At 28.2% G+C, this 22,723-nt stretch overlaps 1 protein-coding gene across 1 annotated transcript in view; it reads left to right on the top strand.

The window, feature by feature from the left end:
* LOC129984312 (transcriptional protein SWT1-like) overlaps window positions 1-22,723 on the top strand; it is a 40,691-nt gene that overhangs the window by 15,050 nt on the left and 2,918 nt on the right. The window contains exons 10-20 of the mRNA XM_056094173.1: window positions 489-567; window positions 2,498-2,626; window positions 3,911-3,951; window positions 6,349-6,423; window positions 11,153-11,250; window positions 14,720-14,776; window positions 15,506-15,594; window positions 16,362-16,548; window positions 17,165-17,239; window positions 17,921-18,061; window positions 19,898-19,994. Of these exons, the coding sequence (XP_055950148.1) occupies window positions 489-567; window positions 2,498-2,626; window positions 3,911-3,951; window positions 6,349-6,423; window positions 11,153-11,250; window positions 14,720-14,776; window positions 15,506-15,594; window positions 16,362-16,548; window positions 17,165-17,239; window positions 17,921-18,061; window positions 19,898-19,994 (1,068 nt within the window). The remainder of the gene's footprint in view (window positions 1-488; window positions 568-2,497; window positions 2,627-3,910; window positions 3,952-6,348; window positions 6,424-11,152; window positions 11,251-14,719; window positions 14,777-15,505; window positions 15,595-16,361; window positions 16,549-17,164; window positions 17,240-17,920; window positions 18,062-19,897; window positions 19,995-22,723) is intronic.

Consider the following 22,723-nt stretch of genomic DNA (forward strand, 5'->3'; position numbering starts at 1 on the left):
TGTGAATAAAATTTTAAAATTAATATGAATAAAATTTGGATTAAAACTTATTTATAGTTACTTTTTCTTAATTCATATAATTCATCTTCATAATTCATCTTTGTTAGCATTTGTTGAAGGAATTTTCTATTAAAATAATGAGTGATTATAAACTTTTAGTGAAAAAAAAAAAAAGAAACAATACTAATAAATATTTTGAAACTTTACTTTATTACTGAATTGATAATATATTTTTAGAGATGAAGAAAAAATAAATTTATTAAAATATTTATTTATTTAATTTTTATAATAGTTTATCTCATTTCTACATCCTTATTAAAGCTTTGATGTTTGATATCAAGAAGAATAAATCTGTTAAATATTGGTTTAATCATGCAATGTTGTAAGATTTGCTTTAATTTAGTATTATATTTAATGATTTATCTGTATTTAAGCCATGCTAAAATATGAAGTTTAAATCATATTTGTTTACATTTATTATTTTTCAGGCAAAGAACTGCCGGAAAGATTTTAGTAGAAATAATGATGATCAACTGTTGGAATGTTGCTTAAAGCTACAAGAAAGAAGTAATCAATCCTTTTATAAATAAAATTAAAAAAAATACCTAAACTTATTATATTTCTGAATAATTATACAGTTTTAAAATTATTTCTTATCTTATACAGGGTGTCTATGAATTCATGTGTCAAATTTTAAGGGTTAGTAAAGTACATATAAAGAAGCATTTTTTGTATAGCAACAGATACAGAAAGGAAAAGTGCAGGTAGAAAAACAAGAAATATTAAGGAAATGAAAAGAGCTCTTTTAAAATTCATAAAATTCTTCATAAAATTTTTAGAGCAGATGATAAAAACGTTTAGTGACATAGCTTTAAAAAAAGATGGATTTTTGAGAAGAAAAATACTGAATAGCAGAAGTTTATTTAGTATGTGCTATCAAATTGTCTGCAAAACAATTTTATTGAGTTTGAATGGCATTACACAAGTTGCAAACGATTCTTTACTGTAAGAGAATTAGATTTCAATTAGCATCTTTGCTGTTAGAAACAATTCTTACCTTTTATTTTTGTGCGATGGAGCAATTTACCTTCTCTAAGAAAACAGACTTGCATTTTATGCATGGGGTTGTGAATTGTAATGGAAGAAAGGCATTGAGGTTGTACCATGAACACTTCCCCAATCAAACAATGTCTGATCAAAAAATTGTTCCACGTTTATACTTCCAACTTTGTGAGAGAGGTTCATTTTGTGTCAATAGACTGGATGCGGGTTGCTGGAAACATGTCCCAGATCCAGAAATGGAAGAACATATTCTGAGAGAGGGTGAAGATAATCCAAGCACTTGCACAAGATGAATTGCACAAACTACAGGCATGGGTAAAAGTGCTGTTTGGAAAATGTTGTACGAGGAAAGACTGTTTCCATACAACTTGCAGAGAATGCAAGCACTGAAGGCAGCTGACTATCCTTGGTGTATAGATTTCTGTCATTAATTTTTACAGCAGAGTACATTAACACTGAATTTCTTTCCAAATGTTCTTTTCACAGATGGGGCCACCTTTATGCGAGACAGAATTTTTAACTTGCACTATTCCCATGTGTGGGCTACCTCTAATCCATATGCTACATGGCCACAGGCTTTCCAGGAGTAGTTCTCTGTTAATGTGTGGGCGGGCATTGTGAACGATTTCCTTATTGGCCCATACTTGCTCCCAAATCAGCTTACAGGCAGAATATTCTAATCTTTCTGAAAGAGGTTTTACCAGAATTGCCTGACAGTGCTCCAGTTGTTGTTCAAAATACCATGTGGTTTCAGCATTGTGAGGCTCCATCTCATTCCTGCAATAATGTGTGTAATTACCTCAATGCCACCTTTGGCCCTTAATGGATTGGACAAGGTGGACCAATCACTTGGCCAGCAAGTTCAACAGATTGATCAAGTATTGATTTTTTCTTATGGAAACACTTAAAGGCACTTGTCTACGAGATTCCTATTGATTCTGATGAGGACCTTATTGCAAAACTTTCAGTCGTTGCTGTAACAGTTTATGAAACACCTGGTATCTTAGGAAAAGTGTGTCAGTTGCTTACTAGGTGCTACCAGGCCTGTATCGATGTTGGTAGTAAAACATTTGAGCAATTACTGTAATATTATGTAAGTAAAGAGCATTTTTTTCATTGCCTTAGCTCTTGTTTGTCTGCATACATCTTTCATTTCCAACCCCTTGTTGCAATACAAAACATGTTTCTTTATGTATTTTATTTACTCTTAAAGTTTGGCCCATAAATTCAGGGATTCCTTGTATTGCTGTTTTTTAAAAGTGATACTAATAGATTATCATGAAAAGAGCATAGTTAATTATTTAATACTGAATGTTATTAATTTGTAAACTACTGTTTTTGAGTATCACTTAGGCTGTGACTACATGTAGAAAAATATTTTTTTATTGTGAAAAGCCATAAGATTTATAATATTTTTATATTAAACTTTTTTTAGTGCCTAAAGAGAAAGTGATTTTACTCACCAATGACAAAAATTTGGCAAACAAGGCAATGGTCTGCGATATAGTTGTGCATGACAAGATGTCTTTATTGAATACTCTGAAGTCTGATTTAGTAATTAATGGTGTGTATCTTAAGGTGTTATTGATTCATTCTTTTTTTTTCTATTTTGTATATATTTAAAGTTATTTTTTTTTTTTTTTTTGTATTTCTTACACATTTTAAATTATTTTTAATCAATGGTTAATCAATTCTCCAATCAATTTTAATCAATGGTTTAAATATTTAATATTTGCATAACTCATAAATATGTAGTTTGGGAAAAAAACATTTAAAAAAACTGCTATTTTTTATTATTAATGGGACTAGGGGCAACGTAACCTGTTTCAATAAATTCAGCATAGTCACTTTATTGTAGGCACATATTACTTTTTTTGCTATACCAGATGCTGTTTTGAAACTTAAGTCATTCTTAAAAGGATTTTGCTGATCACCTTTTGTGTGTTGTGTGTGTGATAGAGGTTGATCGGTAAAAAAGAAATTTTTATAAAGTAGAAAGAAATTTTTACATGCAATCACTTAGAAAGGAATTCATACTTAATTATCTGAAAGAATTTTCCATCTGCTTGTTTATGTTTGGATACTTGTTTGTTATATCTTTTAGTTCTTTTCCCCTCAAAATGTCAATAAAGAATGGGAATAAAAAATATTCTTGACAGTTCAAATATTTTAAAGTCAGCAATAATAATCTTATCTTGAATATAGCACAAATGTGCAAAGGAAAGACTTATTTGATTTTTCTGTATTGATCTGAGACAATGATTCAAAGCTCGAAGGAAGACTAATTTTAATGCTAGCCGTAGCTTTCTTTTTCTTCTACTTTAGCCTCAGTTATTCGCCCAAATGTGTTGTCATATCTCTGAGAAAATATATTCATTAAATTCTATTGTTATTCTTCACCATTTATCTGACTAGAGTCCCTTCCTTATTTGCAATAACAAGATTTTCATTATCCTAGAGTCAAGAGAATATGTGCTTTCCAAAGTAGGAATAATTCATACCTATGTCTATCTACCCAAACTGATACCTTTATCATCAATAAAAATTGGTACCTTTATGTATTCTGTTGGCATGGACTGTTTGTATACCTCTTACTTTTCAAATAAATATTCTAAGCCATCTCTGACCAATATTTCATTTCTGCAGGCAGTAATTTGAATGCTAAATCTCAGCATATTCATTTACATAATGCAATGAATGATAATGTTCCTCTGAAGTATATATAATGTTTTGAAGATCATGATTTAAGAGAAGATATTGTTGCATTTTCACCATTATTATAATCATGTTTTATAATATTCAATTATTTCTTTATTGTATTGACTTTTCCTGCCTCTTCTTTTTCCAGAAAATCTACCAAAGAATCTACCCAATCCTACATATGTTCCAGTAAGTCTGTTGCTTTATCCATTATTATTAGCCATTTTTAATCAAATTTAGCTATTTTTATCTTGTTGAATTAATTAATTAATGTATTTCTATTTTTATATATTAGTACTATGATTTTTCTTTATTTTTATATTTTCTTATGAAATGATTGTAGAATGAATTGTCATATTTTATAATGTTTCACATTATAAGCAACATCATTTGAAAACCTTTCCCCTGTACTTTTCTTATGATTTAATTTTTCATCTTCCCTCTGTTACTTTCATTCTTATTTTTAGTGCATTGAAAGTTTTGCATTATTGAGCAGAAGGAAATATTCTTTTGAGCATTCTCTTAAAATTGCTGTGGAAACAAAGAAAATTTGTAGCCTTTGTGGTTTGTGAATTCTCTTATATATAATCATGTTTTAGCTGATGCTTGGCCGAGAAGAAGAGACTTTTAGAATTTTAACTCCAATTTGTTTCATCATGGAAGGCATATTATATGCAAGGAAGAAATGCATCAATCTATATCATGAATATAAGAGTAAAGAGACAGAAATTTTTCACTTCAATGATTTTAATATGATAATTTGGTTAAGATTTCTTTGCCACATATCAACTTAGGAAAGGGAATCTTAGGTATCTTCAAAAGAATGTTGTAAGCATTAGGGATTTTTATAGCTTCACTTGGAGCATGAAAAAATGCTGAAATCAGCAGTGCATGTAAAAAATTAATTAAATATTTTTTCAAGATTTAATCAAGGTCAATAGTTTTTAATATCAAGAATTTTAAAAGTTATATTTCTCTAACATATGTTCCTGACCCAACAAATGAAAAATTCACCAATAATACCATTAATCCTTATGGGAATTAAAGATTTATATTGTGTATTCTTGATTTTATTTTGGGTTGCATATTTAAATGATAATACAATTACAGATATTCTTTTCAATCTATTATTTAAAATACTGTGAGTTTAAAAATAAAACTATCTTTTATGAAGTATAGTGTTCAAAACTTATGCACAATATTAAAAGAAATATAAAAATGTTTTAGCAGTTGCATGGTCAAAATTTTAACTTTGATTTATTTCATCCCAGAAGACATAATTTGTGCAAGAAACAATCACAAAAGCTGCATCAGTCTATATAATGACAAAAGAGAAAAGAAGCCGAAAATTTTCCCCTCAGTGATTTTACTATGAGATTTTGATAGGGATTTCTTTGACACATGTTGATTTAGGAATGGGAATCTTAGGTACCTGTAAATGAATGTTGGAATTTTTTTCCCTTCTCTCGTGTAGGAAATACAAGTCATCAGTTTTCTAGAACATGTGTAGAATTAATTAAATTTAAAAAAATGGGAACTGGATCAGGAAATAAAAGAACATTTTAGACCGATGTTAATGGGAGCTAAATTAAGATAAAAATTAGAAAATTGATTAAGATTTAAATTAAATTTAAAAATGTCATTACATATACATGTAATGATATTTTAAACTCTTAATTTCAATTTAATTAATTTCCAAGATTTTATCTTAATTTAGCTCATAGTAACTTCATTCTAAAAATATTCTCTTATTTCGTGATCCAATTCCACTTTCTCTACTTAATTAATTCAAGAGAAGCTTCATAAAATTGCTTAGTCAGCTAAACGCCGATATTTTCACACGCGCAGCGTGAAGTGGTAAAAATGTCCAGTAAGCACATTCTTTCTTAAAAGATCCCTGTGTTTCCCTTACATGTGATCGACATGCGTCAGATATCCCTATCAGAATCTTATTAATATATTGGCACTGTGAAGAAATATTTTCCCTATCAAAATCTAAGGGTATATAAGGCGAGGGATAATTTATTTCGGTCCTTTTTTCCCCACTCCGGCTTTTGTACTGCTCTGTGGCGGACGTTTTGTCCGCGTCTCTGCTTGTAAATAATTATGCTTTCCCGGTGGATTAAAAAGAATTTAAAAATCTAAAAAGTATCTTCACTCTCTTCAAACTGCATCATGCTTCACATAAAATAATGTTACATAAATAAAAAGCCGACAGGATTCGAAAAGTGTTACATACATACATACAACATACTTATACACCGCACAACTAACTGATATTTCAAAAAATCATATAAGAAATCTAATAATTAATAATAAAAAAATATGCACAAATATTAATTTGTGGTAACATTTACAAACTTCTATAATTTTAAAAGAGCAGTTTCAAAAACTTTATTGAATGGTGAAAGAAATATTGCTCATGATGAATTATAAAAATAAACCATCCATGATTTTAATTTAGCTTTTATTAACTGATATTTGAACTAAGCAAAAGGATTATAGTCTCAATCAGCTCAGATATTGAAGGTTTTACTACTACAGGTATAGTAAAATGTTTTTTTTTTTTTTTTTTTTTTTTTTTAGGACCATTCCAAGGTTTTGGTTGAACAGAAATCTCTGGAACAGAAGTACGGGGCAATTCATAAAAAGTGTGAATTGGTTAGTATTTTTAAATTTTATTTAGTATTATCATTTTTCATTTTTTCCATCTCACAGAAGCCCATCTTCTTTAGGTTGTCTTCTTTCCACTTTACCCTCCAATATCTTTATTTTGCTTTCTATTTTCCCTTTTCCTATGGCAAGTGAAGAAGCTATCTATGAGAAGTTGTTCTTCCTCTCTTAACTTGCTGCTTTATGACATTTCAAAAATCAACTATTGGTTATACATTTTTATCTTTGAAGTAGGTGGTGCACTATGGTTTTTACTGATCAGTTCTGCTTGTAACCATCTAAGTAGTTGGTTAGCCAAGCATCAGAGAAAATATATTTTCTTAAGCTTGGGTGTTTAAATTTGGTTAAAGACTTTCCATGTGCAAGTTTTTCTGCCATCATGGTAATTGCTGATGCTAAGAAGGCATGAAGCTGGTGATTGCCATTTTCTGTAACAATTGATGCTATGATTAAAATTTTTTATCAGTATTATATGGGTGTAGGGAAAAAAAAACTTTAGTGGACAGTTTGTGATTATATCATCCTATACCCTCCAACATCTATAAAATTCTCATAGTTATTCATGGTGACCAGCTGACGGGGAAAACTGAAAATTGGCAGGGAATTCTGGGAGGTCACGGGAAATCAAGGAAATTTATAAAACTGGAAATATTTTTATAAATTGGTGATTTCTATCAAACTTGCTAATTTGCTAGTATTTTTTTCATAAGTAGAATAAAACATCTTTGACAGCTAAGCTAAATTAAGCTTTTATTGATGTTCTGAAACAGACTATGGAAGAGAAACATTAACCATCACATCTAATTTATTGCATATATGTATGAATATATATTTTCGTCGAAAGTTTTTGTTTGTTTATTTTCAGAATTTCAAGTTATAGACATAATTAGCTAAAATAGTTTTGTGTACTATGGAAAAAGGTAGACTAACTAAAGCTAGCTCCTGTTACTGTTATGATTTTAAGCTTTAATGGGTTCTTTTATTTAAAAAGATATATATGGAGCTATTCCCCTCTGAACTTTTCTTCCTTAAAGCATCAAATGAATCATACCACATTTACGAAAGTGAAACTATTAATTTTGGTTATTTATATTCAAAACTGGATGTAAAATATATACCCATTGTTATAATTCCAAAATAATATTTTTATTTTAACTAAGTAATTTATAATAATTTTTCCCCCCTCTTCTTAGATATCTTTTTGTTGAATTATGAAGTATTGGTCATTATTGTTATTATTTCTGTAAAACATTTTTTTGTTGTTTGTTTTTAAACATTATGAACTCAGATTATTAAATCCTTCATATGAATGGATTTTACGGATGACATAAAATGAACATTATTGCTAATATTTTCTTTGAATATTTTATTTTATGTATTATAATAATTCTTATATTATTATAATTTGCTCAAAGTTTCTCATACATTCAACAAAATGCTGTATAATTTAAAAATAATATTAAACATGAGAAATTAATTTGTTTGATACATTATAGGTACACATGCCTCTTGTAATTTTTTTCAAAAAGAGAAGAGCAATATTTTTTATACAGTTTGATGTGTATGAAACTTTTCACCTTAAAAATTTTCATTCATACTATCTTTTTTGAAATTTATATCTCTAAAGCATTTTTCTTTCTATGCAATAAAGAAAAAAATTGATAAGGATTGATTTTCTACTTTTTTTTTCTCTCTATTTTATACATTAAGCATTGAATCAGCTTGCTAGCGATGTTTTTTATTATATTTGCTGAGCTAAAAGTCAATACAATTTTGATATCATTAAAGAATTTTTCTTATTTTGATGCAGAGATTTCATTTTGTAACTGTAAATGAATTTTTTTTTTTTTTTTTTTTACTTATTAAAATTATTGTTCAATTCTGATAGACATGTTGGTAAACAGGATTAATGGGGAGACCTAACTGGAAGGAAACACATTGTTTCATTCTTAAGCATTCCATCAATGTGCATATATTTTTGTACTGCATTTTTTGTGAGTAAATTTGACAAACAGTTCTGAGATATGATTGGTGGTTAAAAGTCGGTCTAGGTGGGCATGAATCTCTAGTGTTGCTTAATATATTTGGGTGGGGGGAAGCTTGTTTTACATAATTTAAGCTTATTTAGAATTCAATAACTAAAGATTTTTTTGTTATTATTAATTATAATAAAATTAAATTAATTAAAATTATATATGTTATATAATTATATATCAGAAATATCTATTTTTCAATAATTTATTGATACTACATTATATCTAACATATCCATAAGAAATGCTACTGATGACTGGGTAGCCAATGTTGGAGGATATGTCACCTTCAAAACCATAAGTCTATTTCTACCTTATCATTAAAGTAACAAATGAAAAAGGAACTTTTCATGCATTTCACCTTTTTATAACGAAAAAAGAAAGTTGGTATGGCAGTAATGAAGAAAAGCTGTTTATTAGTGGAAGTGACCTTCCCTTAAACATTCTCAACAAATTGTTAAATTAAATTCTCTATATACTAAACCTATTTTCTTTTTTATCACCCTTATAACTTCTCTGAAGAAATTATAATTGATTATGTTGTTCAGTGTTGAGAACTGACAACATTTGTTATAAAATAAATGGTTAAGACAGGTTTCATATGTGAACAATAGACATTAAAAAGAACAGCAGAATTTAAAAAATCAAATGTCTTATTTTGACCTTTAGCTGTCTTATACTTCATTTGTGTTATTATCGCTGATATTTAGAATCTTCTCTGTAAGATTTTACAATCCAAAACCTCAGATATTTTCTGAGCCAGTACATTGGTCACTCAAAAGTTGCTTGTCATGGCTTTCTTATTCATTTCTGTTGTTCTGAAGAAATACATGGCAGCATTCAAAGTATAACTGAAGAAAAATACTTATTTTTACATTCTTATTCTAGTGGGAATTTGAAAGGATATTCTCTTCATCAAAATCACACATAGAAGTTTTCTTGAGAACAAAATGTCTTTATCAATGTCTGGTACTATCTAAATATATATTGTCAAGAAAAATATAACATCTGTAGCGTCTGATATAGCTTCAAATACATATCCTATTATTGAATTAGATACTTAACTAACTAATTAACTTGATGTTTCCGAAACTGATTAGTTTGTAGAAACTAAACTTAGAGGATGAAATAGTCACCATCAAATTCACAGCAGTTTCTATTATTTAAGCTTTCAAAATAAGATCCTACTCAGAAAGATAATTTTTTATCATCATCCATTTGAAAATTGCTTAAAAAAGATTTCTCAAAAGTAAAAATAAATAAATTTAAAAAAATTTTGTTTAATAGATGGGAAGAACTATGTTCTAAGAAAATTTATATAGACACTGTTATCAGTATCTTTTAGTAATATATCTTGCATTTCAGGGAGCCTAATTGAAGATAGAATATTTAATTCAGGATATAAGGCTATAGCATTGTGTGTAAGGCAGTTGAAAGAATTAGTTCAAGTGGAATTTACATTTTATCATAGCATGCACTCTGCAACCAGCAATGTAATGATATTTTAAACTCTAATTTTAATTAATTCAACTGAAGCTTTCTAAAAATGATTGCATCAGCGTTTCTGCAACCAGCAATGTAATGATATTTTAAACTCTAATTTTAATTAATTCAACTGAATCTTTCTAAAAATGATTGCATCAGCGTTTCCCACATGCCAAGTAAAGGGATAGAGAATCGCTGATGTAAACAGATTCTTCTAAAGGATCCCTCTGTTTGCCTTGTCAAGGTCGAAACATGTCAGAAATTCCTATCAAAATCAACATGTATCAGAAATCCATATCGAGATCTCATGTTATATAAGACAGGGATAATTTGTTCCCCCCTCTTTTACCTCTCTTCTTGCTTAATTTGTTGCTGTGAACGAACATGCCTTGTCCGCGTCACCTCTTGTAAATAAATTATGCCTGCCCGGAATGGATTAAAGAAATCAAACAAATTTAAAAATGCAAAATGTCTTCTCTATCGTTGAACCTGCCTTCTGCTTTTAAAAATTATTATGTTTACATAATAATTAAAGTGATGTTCATCAGCTTTCCCTCATTTTTCTTTTTCGCTTTGTGTTGTGTGTGTGCTCGTCGCTCCTGCTTGTACATAATGCATGCCTCTCCAGAATGAAATAAAATGATGTCAAAAAATCGTAAGTCTCTTCAGTGTCTTCGAAACTGCCTTCTGATTAAAAAATCATATATATATATATATATATAGCAAGCTGTGATTGTACTGGTTTGCTGGTTGCAATCAATGATATTTTCAATAGCATACGATTTGGTAAGACGTAGCTGATTCAGGTTCTTACACTAAAAAAAAGCATAAATTCTTTATTGTCCAAATATTTATATGAAAATAATATAATAAGAATCTGGGAAAAAGTCAGATATTTTATTTTTATGTGATATTATATATACTCTAAATTGGTATAAAAATATCAAAATATAAAGTGAATGATGCCCTTCCCTCCCTTTTTTTTTTTCTTTCTTTTGGAAGAAACATTGCAGTATTTTCCTCAGTTAATGGGTGTTAAGATTTCCTAAGTGGTTATTGTTGTTAAAAAATTATTGATAATTGATAAACTATTTAATCAAATTCTTGCCATTAGTACATTATTGTTACTTTTTTAAATATATAAAAGGCGCAGTTCATAAAAATTTTAGTTGCTTTTAAAAATTGTTGAATTACTTATAGGAAATTGATGCTCATATGTCAGAAGCAAGACAGCTATTAATAGAAGTCTTGGATCCCTTATTTGAAAAAGAAATGGATATAGCATATGGAGATGCATGGTAAAATATTTTAAATTCTTTTAAGATTTATAATATGTAAATATTTTTAGATTTTTTATTTTCAGCCTTTTAAATATTGAGCTTTTATTTATTAATTATTTATAAAATTGCTTATATAAATTTTTTTTCATTACTTCTCAGGTTTATTTTAAATTAACTATATATAAATGAAAGGATTTTTAAATATATATTGGTTATAATGTATATTATATATGCAGTATAAGTATAATTTTTGTTATATTCAAAAATCAGATCAATTTTAAAACTTTGTAAAATTATATTATTTGTACTTTTCATATAAAGTTTATTGAGGATAGTAAGTTGCTATGTCAGGGTGTGTAACTTCATTAAAAGTCATTAAAAAACTAGGTTTTTCCTCCCCCTCCTTTTCTTATCTGAGGGCCTTAAAAGGGGCTATTATTATTATTTTTTCCCCTTCTTTCTGATGGGAAAAAACTATTTCACCACACTAGATCTCCACAATTATATGACTCTATTTATATTTATTTATATATATATATATATATATATATATATATATATATATACATATATATATATATATATATATATATATATATATATATATATATATATATATATATATATATATATATATATATATATATATATATATAGCCTGATCTTTCAATGCTTGAAACATATCTCAGTGAATCTGGGGGTCAGTGGAAAAGGTTTTATCTGAGTTTAGAAAAATACTGACAATATGGGGGAAAATATATACTTTTTTTTTTTTTTACTCTTCTTTCACCTCCTTTTGCTTGTTTAGATAGGTGGGTGGGTAGGTCTTTCTATTTAGGAATAATTTTTAATGTGAATGGGAAACCACTTTAGTTTTTAACCGTAACTTCAGTTAATCATTGCTTTTTTGCACATGATTATTACTTATTTGTAAAGCATTTGCTAGTTATATTTCAACATCAGTTCGTTAATTGCCATGAGTGAATTATTTATGTATTTTTATATCAAGTCATTTTTGTGCAGAAGTTTATAACTTTTTAACAATATGCTGAAAAATGTGTATTTTAATTCAAAAATAAAGAAAAAGCAAATTGTTCATGGTACTATAAAGGTAGATCATTCGTTACTCTTGCCAAAGCATACCAGAAATAAATTAATGCAAATTAATTTCATTTTTTTAATTTCTCCCATAAAATTTTTTTTAAAGAGATTGAATTGTAATTACTTTAAAATTTGAGTTCAAGTTCTTACCTAATTTTAATGATTTAAACCTCCGCCTTTGAACAGCCTTTTGATTTAAACCTTTGTCTGACAGTGAACATGATAACTCAAAAGTACTTTGAGCTAGAATTCCTTAGTAATAAATTTGCAAGTTTGAATCCAATTTTCATTGGAATCTATTTCAAAGATTTATTTTTGTCTGTTTGTGCCAGTAAAAGTGAACATGATAACTTCAAAACGCAAAGATTTCCATTGTTAAAATTTGATGTACTGTTTTAGTATCTAAAGTATAAATCCATATAAAATTTTCAACCAGATCAATCAACAAGTTGAGAAGCTGTCAGCTTGTTTATCTGCATGAGTGTAAGCAGTATAACAACAATAAAAAAGCAACAATTTAGATAAATAAAATTTGGTAATATATATATATATATATATATATATATATATATATATATATATATATATATAAATAGTAGCTAGGTCACAAATTTTGAATTCAATTGGCTAGCCAAAAAACTTATAAAATGCTTGCTTTATATTTACTGTATTTGAAGCACAAAATGCTTATGTTAAGGATTTTGAAAATAAAAATCTAAATAATCATAACCTTGCCACAGGTCCCTAATTTTTTTTAGATTAGAGGGAAAAATGATAACACTTTTATTAAGGAGTATGCATTGAAGTCCTCAAGAAACAAATTTTCCACAGGTTTTACTGAGGTTTTCTGCAAATTTTCCGCATGTTTCTCATGCATTACTGAGCTTATTAAGCTATTTCTTCAAATCAGAGTGATAATTCTCTTTTGACTTTTTATGCAACTGATATTGTAAACTAGTAAATCTGAAATTGTTTGAAAAGAAAATTTCTCATTTGAATTTATTTTTTCAGTAAATTGCATATGCCAATGTAATTTTCTCTGATTCCACAATAAAAATTTCCACTAAAGTTATGTGCTTTTCAAGCGTGATTGTTAGTAGTTTGTTGTTAAAAGATTAGAATCCAGAGTGATGATTTCTAGTAAATTATGCATTAGTAATTGGTTGTTTTAACAGACAACAAGTAAGTGTTGAAAAAAGAAAAAAGAATATGTAGCATTTTCTTCAGAAAGGATAAAAAAAATTTCTCACGTATTTAATAGATTTCTTGGTAAAATCATCTTAATTAATTTTGAGAGTTTTAATTTTAATGTCAGGAGAATGAGATTAGATGATTTTTTTAATACTTTATTTGTAGGCCATGAATTTTTAAAAACTGGAGAGTTTGGAAAATTATTTTCAGTTTTTTTTCGTGAACAAGTATCTGTTGAAAGATGATTTATCATTAATTAAAATATTGAGGTAGGAAATTTGAATGAAAAATTTCATATGGTTTACAATATATATTCATTCACCACATAAAGTAGTCTGGTGGAATCCATTCTGTAAGGATTGCTGAAGAATCTAAAATGTTAGCAACATCAACTTGTTCAAAATATTGGAAAAGAAATATCCAAAAGAAATAGTTGCCAATGACATGAAGAAAGTTGGGCTCTGATTTCTTGATCTCTTTGTGGATAAAGAAATTTCTCTTAGAAAAGGAAATTCCTAAAATTGAATATAAAGCTAAAGCACTTATTTGACAAGCCAGAAACATTTCTCTATTAATAAAATTTATTGGAAATCTATCTGGAAATGATATTAGTGAGATAAAATGATATTAGTGAGATAAAAATAAGCAAAGTTTGAAAAGAAACAACCTTTCATTTACATATTTAATAGAATTAATAGGCTTTCTGTATTCTGAATTTGTTTGCTCCCCCCCCCCTTTTTTTTAGGAATAGGAATGTTAATGAAGTAATGGTATAAATATTTTTTTCCTTTATACTGCCAATTATAGTTTAATTAAATCATTTCAGATATGAATGATATGAATGGCAGTCCTTTAATAAGATTTTCCAAATGAAACTTGTATGAAGAAACATTTTAAATAGATTTGTTCTAATGTTAATGGAAATTATTCAGCAGTTGCTGTAGGCATTTTATGTTTATATTTATAAAATTAGTCACTTACTTAATTAATGCACAACTTAAAATCACATTCAGTAATTAAAAATGCTATGTTAAGATTAGTTTATAATTTTTTTTTTCTGGTGCTTTAAAAAGCACTATAAAGTATTTTATTTTTTAAGTCAAAATTTGTCTATGCACCTTATATGTTAATGAATGATATGCACCTTATATGTTAATGAATGATAAATTAAATCTTAAGATTTTGTTTATTTTAGGCATTTCTTCCCAGTTGAAAGGCATACTTTGAAAGGAATTCTTTATGGAATTGTAAGGTAAGTTATTTTGCCTTTTGAAAAGTTTGCTTGTCTTTTGTTTAAAAGTTATTTTTCAATAGATGTAAATTACTGTTATGGAACATTCAAAACCTAATTCCATATAATGTGACCAGACTTTTGGAAGCAATACTGCAGTTTACAGCTTTTTTAGACCCATTACATTATTCGAAAACTTTAATGAATTTAATTTTTGTGTAATTTTAAAATTATAAGTAGGAATATACAACTCCAATGATAACCAAGAAAGTTCACAGATTTCTTCTTCCTTTAATTTAAAAAGATAGAAAGAGTCGAGCGGTGCCAAAACCCCTATTTTAAAAGGATTTTTCATCACCATACTCAATGCTTAAAAACTTTTCCTGTTTTGTTCAAGTATATTAATTGTGAAATTAAACATTTTTTTAAAAAAATATATCAAGTTGTTAAAAAATTCAAAAGTATTTGGTCTTTTTTTTTTTTTTTTTTTACTCTAAAAAACTTTTTGAATTGGCTGTTACTAAGGATTCATTGTTTTTAAATTCATCATTATTATTATTATGAAGTATTGTCTTTATGAAGACAAAGTCTTTGTAAATGTAAGAATCTGTATTTCAAATGAACCAAAATTTTTAAATTATTAAAACTCTATTACAGTTTTAATTTATTTTTAAAATGTTCTTTTCCTTATTACTGAAATTCCTTATTAGTGTTTGTACTGTGTTAATAATTTCATTTGCATTTTTTTAGATATTGGAGAACTGTTTTTACATTTTTATTCTCGAGAGAAGATCAAGGGAAATTTGAAATGCTTCAAGAAAAAGTAAAACGTCCAGAAGGTACTAGAATCTTATTTTACTTAAACATTGAATTTAGTATCAAAGGACAAATACTTTTCACATTTGAAAGTTGAGAGGGAAAAATCATAATTTATCTGAAACTAATTCATTAAAAACTTCATATTTCTGACAATGCATTGCTTAAGTAACTTTAAACATTGGAAATGGAAAATAGTGAAAAACTGCAACAAATCCCCATCTTTTATTTTAAGGGGAGGAAGATACTTCAATGAAAAAAGCATTTTTGTGATCTCATAGTTAAAGTATTGCCAATTTATTGATTTCCATTGAGTTGCCAGTTACATAAGAGGTTTTCAAAAAATTTTTAAGACATTTTAATCATTCATTAGTCAGGATTTAAAACATTTGTTCATTAGATTTTATTTAATTTAGTAAGTTTATTTTTTATATATTATTATGTACCAAATGGCGAGACTGAAATTATTGTATATCCCAAAGATTTAGAGTTGCAATTAATTAATTATTGTTATTTAGAGTTAAAGATCCTAAAAACTCTTAAAGGATTGAATATGGGAATAGAAAATTGTTAGACATAAAGGATTAGATTTTCTGCATTTTCTTGTAAATCAATAGAACAAAATGCAGGTGGAGCTATAGATTCTGCAAATACTGTGTATGTATGTATGTATGTGTGTGTGTGCACATGTGCTCATATATATGGTATTATTCCACATATGTTCATCATTCAATGTCAGTCTGTTCTTATTTTATATGCATTAACTCATCTGTTGTTGATTTTTTCAAAGGCTTCTTGGGAGAACGAGAGGAATGCTTAAACATTTTAAAGACAATTGAAGACCTGTTCATTATTATTAAAAGAAAATGGTCGGACATTCAAGTTCCTGTTGCAGAAGTTCGAAAGATTAAAGAATTGACCGAAGAATCATTTTCTAACCTGAGTGAAAGTGAAAAAAATTTAATAAACATTGAAAAGTAAGTTTTTTTTATATGAAAAATGCTATAAATTGGTACTTTGTTTTGATTGTACAATCAGGGTGGTCAGTCGACTGGAAACAGGAAAAATTAGGAGTGGTCAGGAAACTCCATGAGATCTGGAAAAGTTTGGGAAATTTATTCTGAAGTCGGTATTTTCTTACTTTGATAATTATTTTTGTTGTCGAGTCTGTCGTTTTGGTTCAAATATTTAATTTCTGTATTTTAAGCATTTATTTTTACCATAGTTTTCTTAACCTTATAGTGATCATAAATGATTACTATTCTTGTGTAAGTGCAATTTGATAACTTTTCTGTCAGTTCTTATTATTATGTATCTTTTTATTACATTCATCCATGTTTATAACTATATAACTGTTGGGCAAGTATCTTATTTAAGTTCTAAGACATACATAGATTTTTAAATTTTACAGTAAACTGAGCTGATTAATTTGTTGTCGAAACCAAAATAGGGCCTAAAAACTCTTACTTGTCAGATACATTCAAATAAAAAAATAATTTACTTATATACTTCAATTGTATTTACTGTCTAAACATTTTATTTATTTTTGAATGGAAATTTTAATTGAATTTCAATTTTTATTATCATTTACAGTGCAATAAAGCAGTCAGAAATGAGCTGTTGTATTGAGGTTTTCAACCATAACTGGACAGTTATAAATCATCTGTGGTAAATATGATTTTTTTTTTTGTATTAATATGTAGACAGCTTTATTTACTTGATTTAAAACATATTTGTTTGTATTTTTGAGAGAATGGCTTTGTAGTGCAGTTTTAACTTCATAATTATAAAATCCTGTGTTCAAGATCCAATTCCAGTATCTGTAGGGATTTGATGTGCATTAAATCCATTGGGGGTAAAATCCTCTTTCTGGTGTGTTGTGGATTTTGAAGAGGGCGATGCTGGTTCAAATTTTCTTACTATTTATCCAAGGTTGGAATTTATAAAGTCGAACCCCCAACAGCTTTCCTGCTTTAAACAGGGTAGGGGGAGATAATCCGATTGTCAAATTATTAGAAAAATAAATTTCTAACGATTATTTTTGCAGCATAGTTTATTTTTTTCCATTTCCAATAAATCCATGCTGTTTTTAGTGTAGCAGTATAAAACTATAAATTATCTTGTGTATAATTAGCATAATTTCATTTTCTGACTACATCTCCAGTTAAATATGTTTGTGCATAAAATGAGTAATTTTTAAGACAAATATAATTTGCTTTAGTAAAACAACTAAGACTAGATGTTCTATGTAAATGTAAATTTTACTGATCCTTTTTGCGTGAAAATATTTGCTAAATTTCTTAAAAAGTGAATTATAAATTGTTATAATTTCTTATGTTGCTATTTTAGTGGATGTACTTTGGATTTCTGTGGTATACCTCATGACCTTGTATATGATAAGAGTGTTCCATTTCCTCCTAAATCTGAATTTATTCGTATCATGCCAAAATTACAAACATCTTTGAGTCGATTGAAAGATGTCATGGAAAGGTGAGTTTTTTTTTTTTTCTTTCTTTTTTTTTTTTTTTTCTTTTTCTTTTTTGGTATTATTTCTGAGATGGTTAGGAACCATGTTATTACTAAATAAAACATAGCTTAAATTGCACAAAATGATAAAAATTTGAAGACCAAATTTTAATATCTGTTCATAAAATAATCTATATTTTATAGTTTTTCTTTTTAGAATGTTATTAAATGTGTTGGAAAGCAACAGTTGTTATTATGTCCTTGTGAAGGAAAAATTAGTGTAAAACTTTTTTAAGTCATGGTCCCAGATAGAGCACCAGGGCATTATAATGAAGTTTTCAGGCTACATTTTTCTTCCATGTTTTATATTAATATTTCACATTTAACAGATTCTTTTATTAATTATAAATTTTTTGCATTCATTTTTTTTTTTTTTTTTTTTTTTTGAAAAAAAAATGTTAATTAGTTTTGAAAAGAGAATTCATGAATAGTACCAATTTTTGCCGTTTCTTTTGCATTTTCCCTATAGTTATTTAAGAGTATCCTCAAAATAATATTTTCACCTGTTCATTAACATAAAACATTCAAACTGATTTATAGTGCTATTTTCCCCCCATGAAATTGCATGGCATTTACACACATCACTTAAGATAATAGCATTAACTACAAATTATTTTTCCCTGTGAATGATTTCTTGAGATAAAAGATTTCTTCAGGTGATTACTTTAAAAAAGTGTTTGCGTTGTGATTGACTTTATAATCATCTGAATTCGTTTGCCAATGCAGATTTTTCAAGTTTTTAAATGGAAGAAATTGGCTCTAATGCCTGCTTTTTGTGAAAAATTTAGTAATTTTACTAAACCATTGAGTATGGTTTCTTGGTTACATTCTCACATACTCCAATAAAAGACTTAAAATTGTTATAACTTATTTCCACATATAATCATAGACCTTGGGCAAGATCACGAATACCACAAGTACTACAGTTGGCTCCAATGCTTTTTTTACTGAAAAAGTAATGGTTTTATTAAATCATTATGTATGGTCTTATGGAAGCTTTCACATACTGTCTAATAAAGGGCATAAAATTGTGAACCTACTCCCATATAAAAGCATGGACATTAAGAAAGAACATAGGTATTAAATTTTTGAGAAACAATAATTGATAATTTTGTTAATAATAATATAAGAAAGAAAGCCAAGTACGCTTTTTGGGTGCTATTATTTTATTTTTTGAAAATGAAGTAAAAATGTGTCATAGAACTACAATTTTAATAACAAGATAACATGCCGAATTTCATTTGTCTCTGATGTTGAGTTCTTCAACATCTTCAACTGCATTTACATGCAGATACAGATTGATAGACAATCAATTCTTTGACAGATTTGATTCAGAATTTTATGATGAAAATGAAAAGGAAAGGTGTGTTTCATTTTTTAGTACAGGGAGTTCTATTTACCAAAGAACTTTGTTTATAGATGTCTGGACAAAGTTCTACTGTAGTATATGTTGCTATAAAATTTTATAATTTTCTATGTAGAAATTTATTTTTAGAAATAGTTATTATTTTACAGTTTACCATGTCGCATGATTTTTAAATTTCTGTTATACTAATTTGCAAAATTTCTAATAAGTATATTTTAAAATTAATGGAAGTTTTAAAATAATACTTATTAGAAAAAATATATTTATTTTTAAAATATATGTATTATTTTTCAAGAAAATTTGTTTAATGATATTTTTATTTTAAATTATTGAATTCCTGCAGATGCACATTAAAAGGCACTTGTGGAAACCAAAATTATGCATGTTCATATATATTATTGGAAAGCAATTTATAAATTTATTTACTTTTTCAGAATGCTTCTTGTTGTTAAATCATCGTCAACAAATGGTTCTGTTTTTAAAGATTTGCACAAGATCTTAAAGGAACTTGTTCCATCATTGAATATTCAGGTTAGTTACAGAATATGTACATTTATGCTCATAATACATAAAAACTATAATTTTCATGTGAAAACATGATATTATTTTTGTTTGTGGTTTTTGAAGTCTCAAAATGCGCATGCAGAAAATTGGTGATTTATTGCTTTTGAGGCATCGATTTATCACTTTTAGGGTTGTTAGAAAATGATAGTTGTTTAATTTGGTGTCTTATCCCCAACAATAAATTACAACTTGGTGCGAATGTTGATCATGTGCCTGATTCTCCTATCTGGTCAATAAATGGCAAAGGTCATAAGAAATTTTCACCCGACAAAGCACAAAGTAAATGGCAATGAAAGTGAATTTGTGAGGGGAGGTATTAAAAGTTATATATATAATTTCTTTTTAAATTTTCCATTTTTCTAGCTGGCAAAAAAATTAGGGAGCTTGAACAATTTTGAGATGGGGGGGCATCGTTTTCTAAATATCAAGATGCATGCATAATCTGATAGTCATGTGATTGTTTAAAATTAATTTTTCATGGGGGAAAATAGTTTTAGAACTCAATTGTTTTTGAGATGGTCGAAAACCATCACTTCTCTAAATGTTGGTGTTTGCAAAATATGAGTCACGTGAGAACTTTATGTTTTTCTGTCATATTGATAACACATAACTTTAAAAAAAATAATGTTCGTGGGTACTCAAATAAAAGGGACCTGATCTGTCTTTTTTCCATTTATTATACATAAAGCAGCTACTGACGAAGACATCTAAAGCACATTAACATAACATCACAAAAGCACGCGCACACACAGCAACAGGAGACGCATCCGTTACATCTCTAATTAGGCATTACAAATTCTGAATCACAAAGTAATAAAAAAGAAGCATATCAAAGTTCAACAGAAACTGTGCATGTGCCGGTTTCCTGATGACTACAGCTGGAATAGGGGAAAGGCATCTCTAAGACGGAACAAATAATAATGTTCTCACATGATAACTTGAAATTTGCAATAACAGATTTCAATTTTTTGAAATTATTTATACATGTTTTTTTCTCAATTTTTTAGCCATTCTTGAAGAGGAGAAGGTGTCAAAGACCAAATATTTTAGCTAGGTTTTGAAAATCTTTTAAAGTTAAATGCATGAAGTGATTACTTTTGAATTAATAAACTGCTGGCCATTAAAATTCCAGCACTATGAAGGAAAGCAAATGCAAAAAAGACATTTATTGTATGTAAACAATATGGCATGATGATAAAATGATTAAATTTGTAAGGAATTTGGGGGCTTACATGGGTTGTGAAATCAGTAGGAACAGCTACCACCCCTGGCAGTAAAAACAGCCTTTACCTGATTAGGCATGGAGTAGATCTGGGCTTGGATGACAGAAATGGCAACATATTCCATGCTACTTCAAGTCTGTACCACACTTTATCAACCGTATTAGCTGGAGAGGAGTGACAGGCCAGTCTCTTAGCAACCCAGATGTTTTCACTTGGTGACAGATCTGGGGACTATGCAGGCCAGGCAATAATCAAATACCCTATGTATCAAGGAAGGTCAGAACACAACGTGCAAAATGTTATCTTGTTGGAAGACAGCATTTGGCAGTCCTCATAACCACTGTACAATAAGATATCAGAAACGTACAGATCTACGCTCAGATTACTTCGATCCGAACTAGAAATGTGTGTGTTGTGTACTCAATGGCTGCCCAAACCATTATACCAGGTGGAGGACCCCATGCTGATATGGAAAGCAAGCAGGCGATATGTGGTCTCCTCTGAGCCTCCAGACATATATACAGCAATAAAATACCCCCCCCCCCCCAAAAAAAAAAAAATTGTACATTAGGTTGTACATTATTTTTTACAGATTAGTTCCATTTTTAAAACAATCTCTTAAGAAATCTTTAAACAATATAAAATTTGTAACATGCTTTGGTGAAATTTTGTACTGCATTTCACACACACACAAAAAAAACCAAATGAATCCTCTTGTATGATATCATTGTGAATCAACCAAAAGAGTCAAGCAAGATATTATAATTAGAGTTTTTTTAAGGCATACCACTGCTCTTGAACTGTTTAAGAAATCTAAAGAATTTATATTAAATTTGGACATAGAGTTCACTTTTACAAATAAGTATGGATGAACAAATGTTTTTTGTTATTTTTTTAATATGTTAGAGGAGAAATTCCATGAGAAAATAATTATAAAGTTTTAGATCCTAGTATTGTGGACTACACATAATCCATTCAGCATTTCACTATGAACGTAAATCTACTGAATGGAAAACAGATGTTATTCTAAGAGGAAAGTATAGAATATTTAAAGACCGTCCAGCTAGGCATACTGATTTCTTGGAATCTCAAGGTTTTGTTGTATCTGCTGGGTAGAAAATGTCTATTTGCGAAGGTACTCGAAAGGTTTTTGACATTATAAAGAAATGCATAAATTTGAGTTTAAAAAAAAACTCTTTCCCTAGATTTGCCAAAATTGATAATATTATAAATACTTCTTGGATAAATTGATTCTGCTAAGATTAGCTTTTTCACTTATATTGCTAATATTCTGTAAAACATGTAAAGATTGAATTTGCTTGTAAAGTCTAAAAAGTGTATACAGAACAAGCTTAGTTCATGTAATAAAAAAATTGTTTAGATAGTTTCTGTTTTAATATTTTAAAGTCCAAAAAAATTTCTTGATTTTTGGGAAGTTGTAATCATAATTCTTGTGTTGTCGCATGGTAATGC

Source organism: Argiope bruennichi, chromosome 9, assembly GCF_947563725.1.
Source record: "Argiope bruennichi chromosome 9, qqArgBrue1.1, whole genome shotgun sequence".
NCBI lineage: Eukaryota > Metazoa > Arthropoda > Arachnida > Araneae > Araneidae > Argiope > Argiope bruennichi.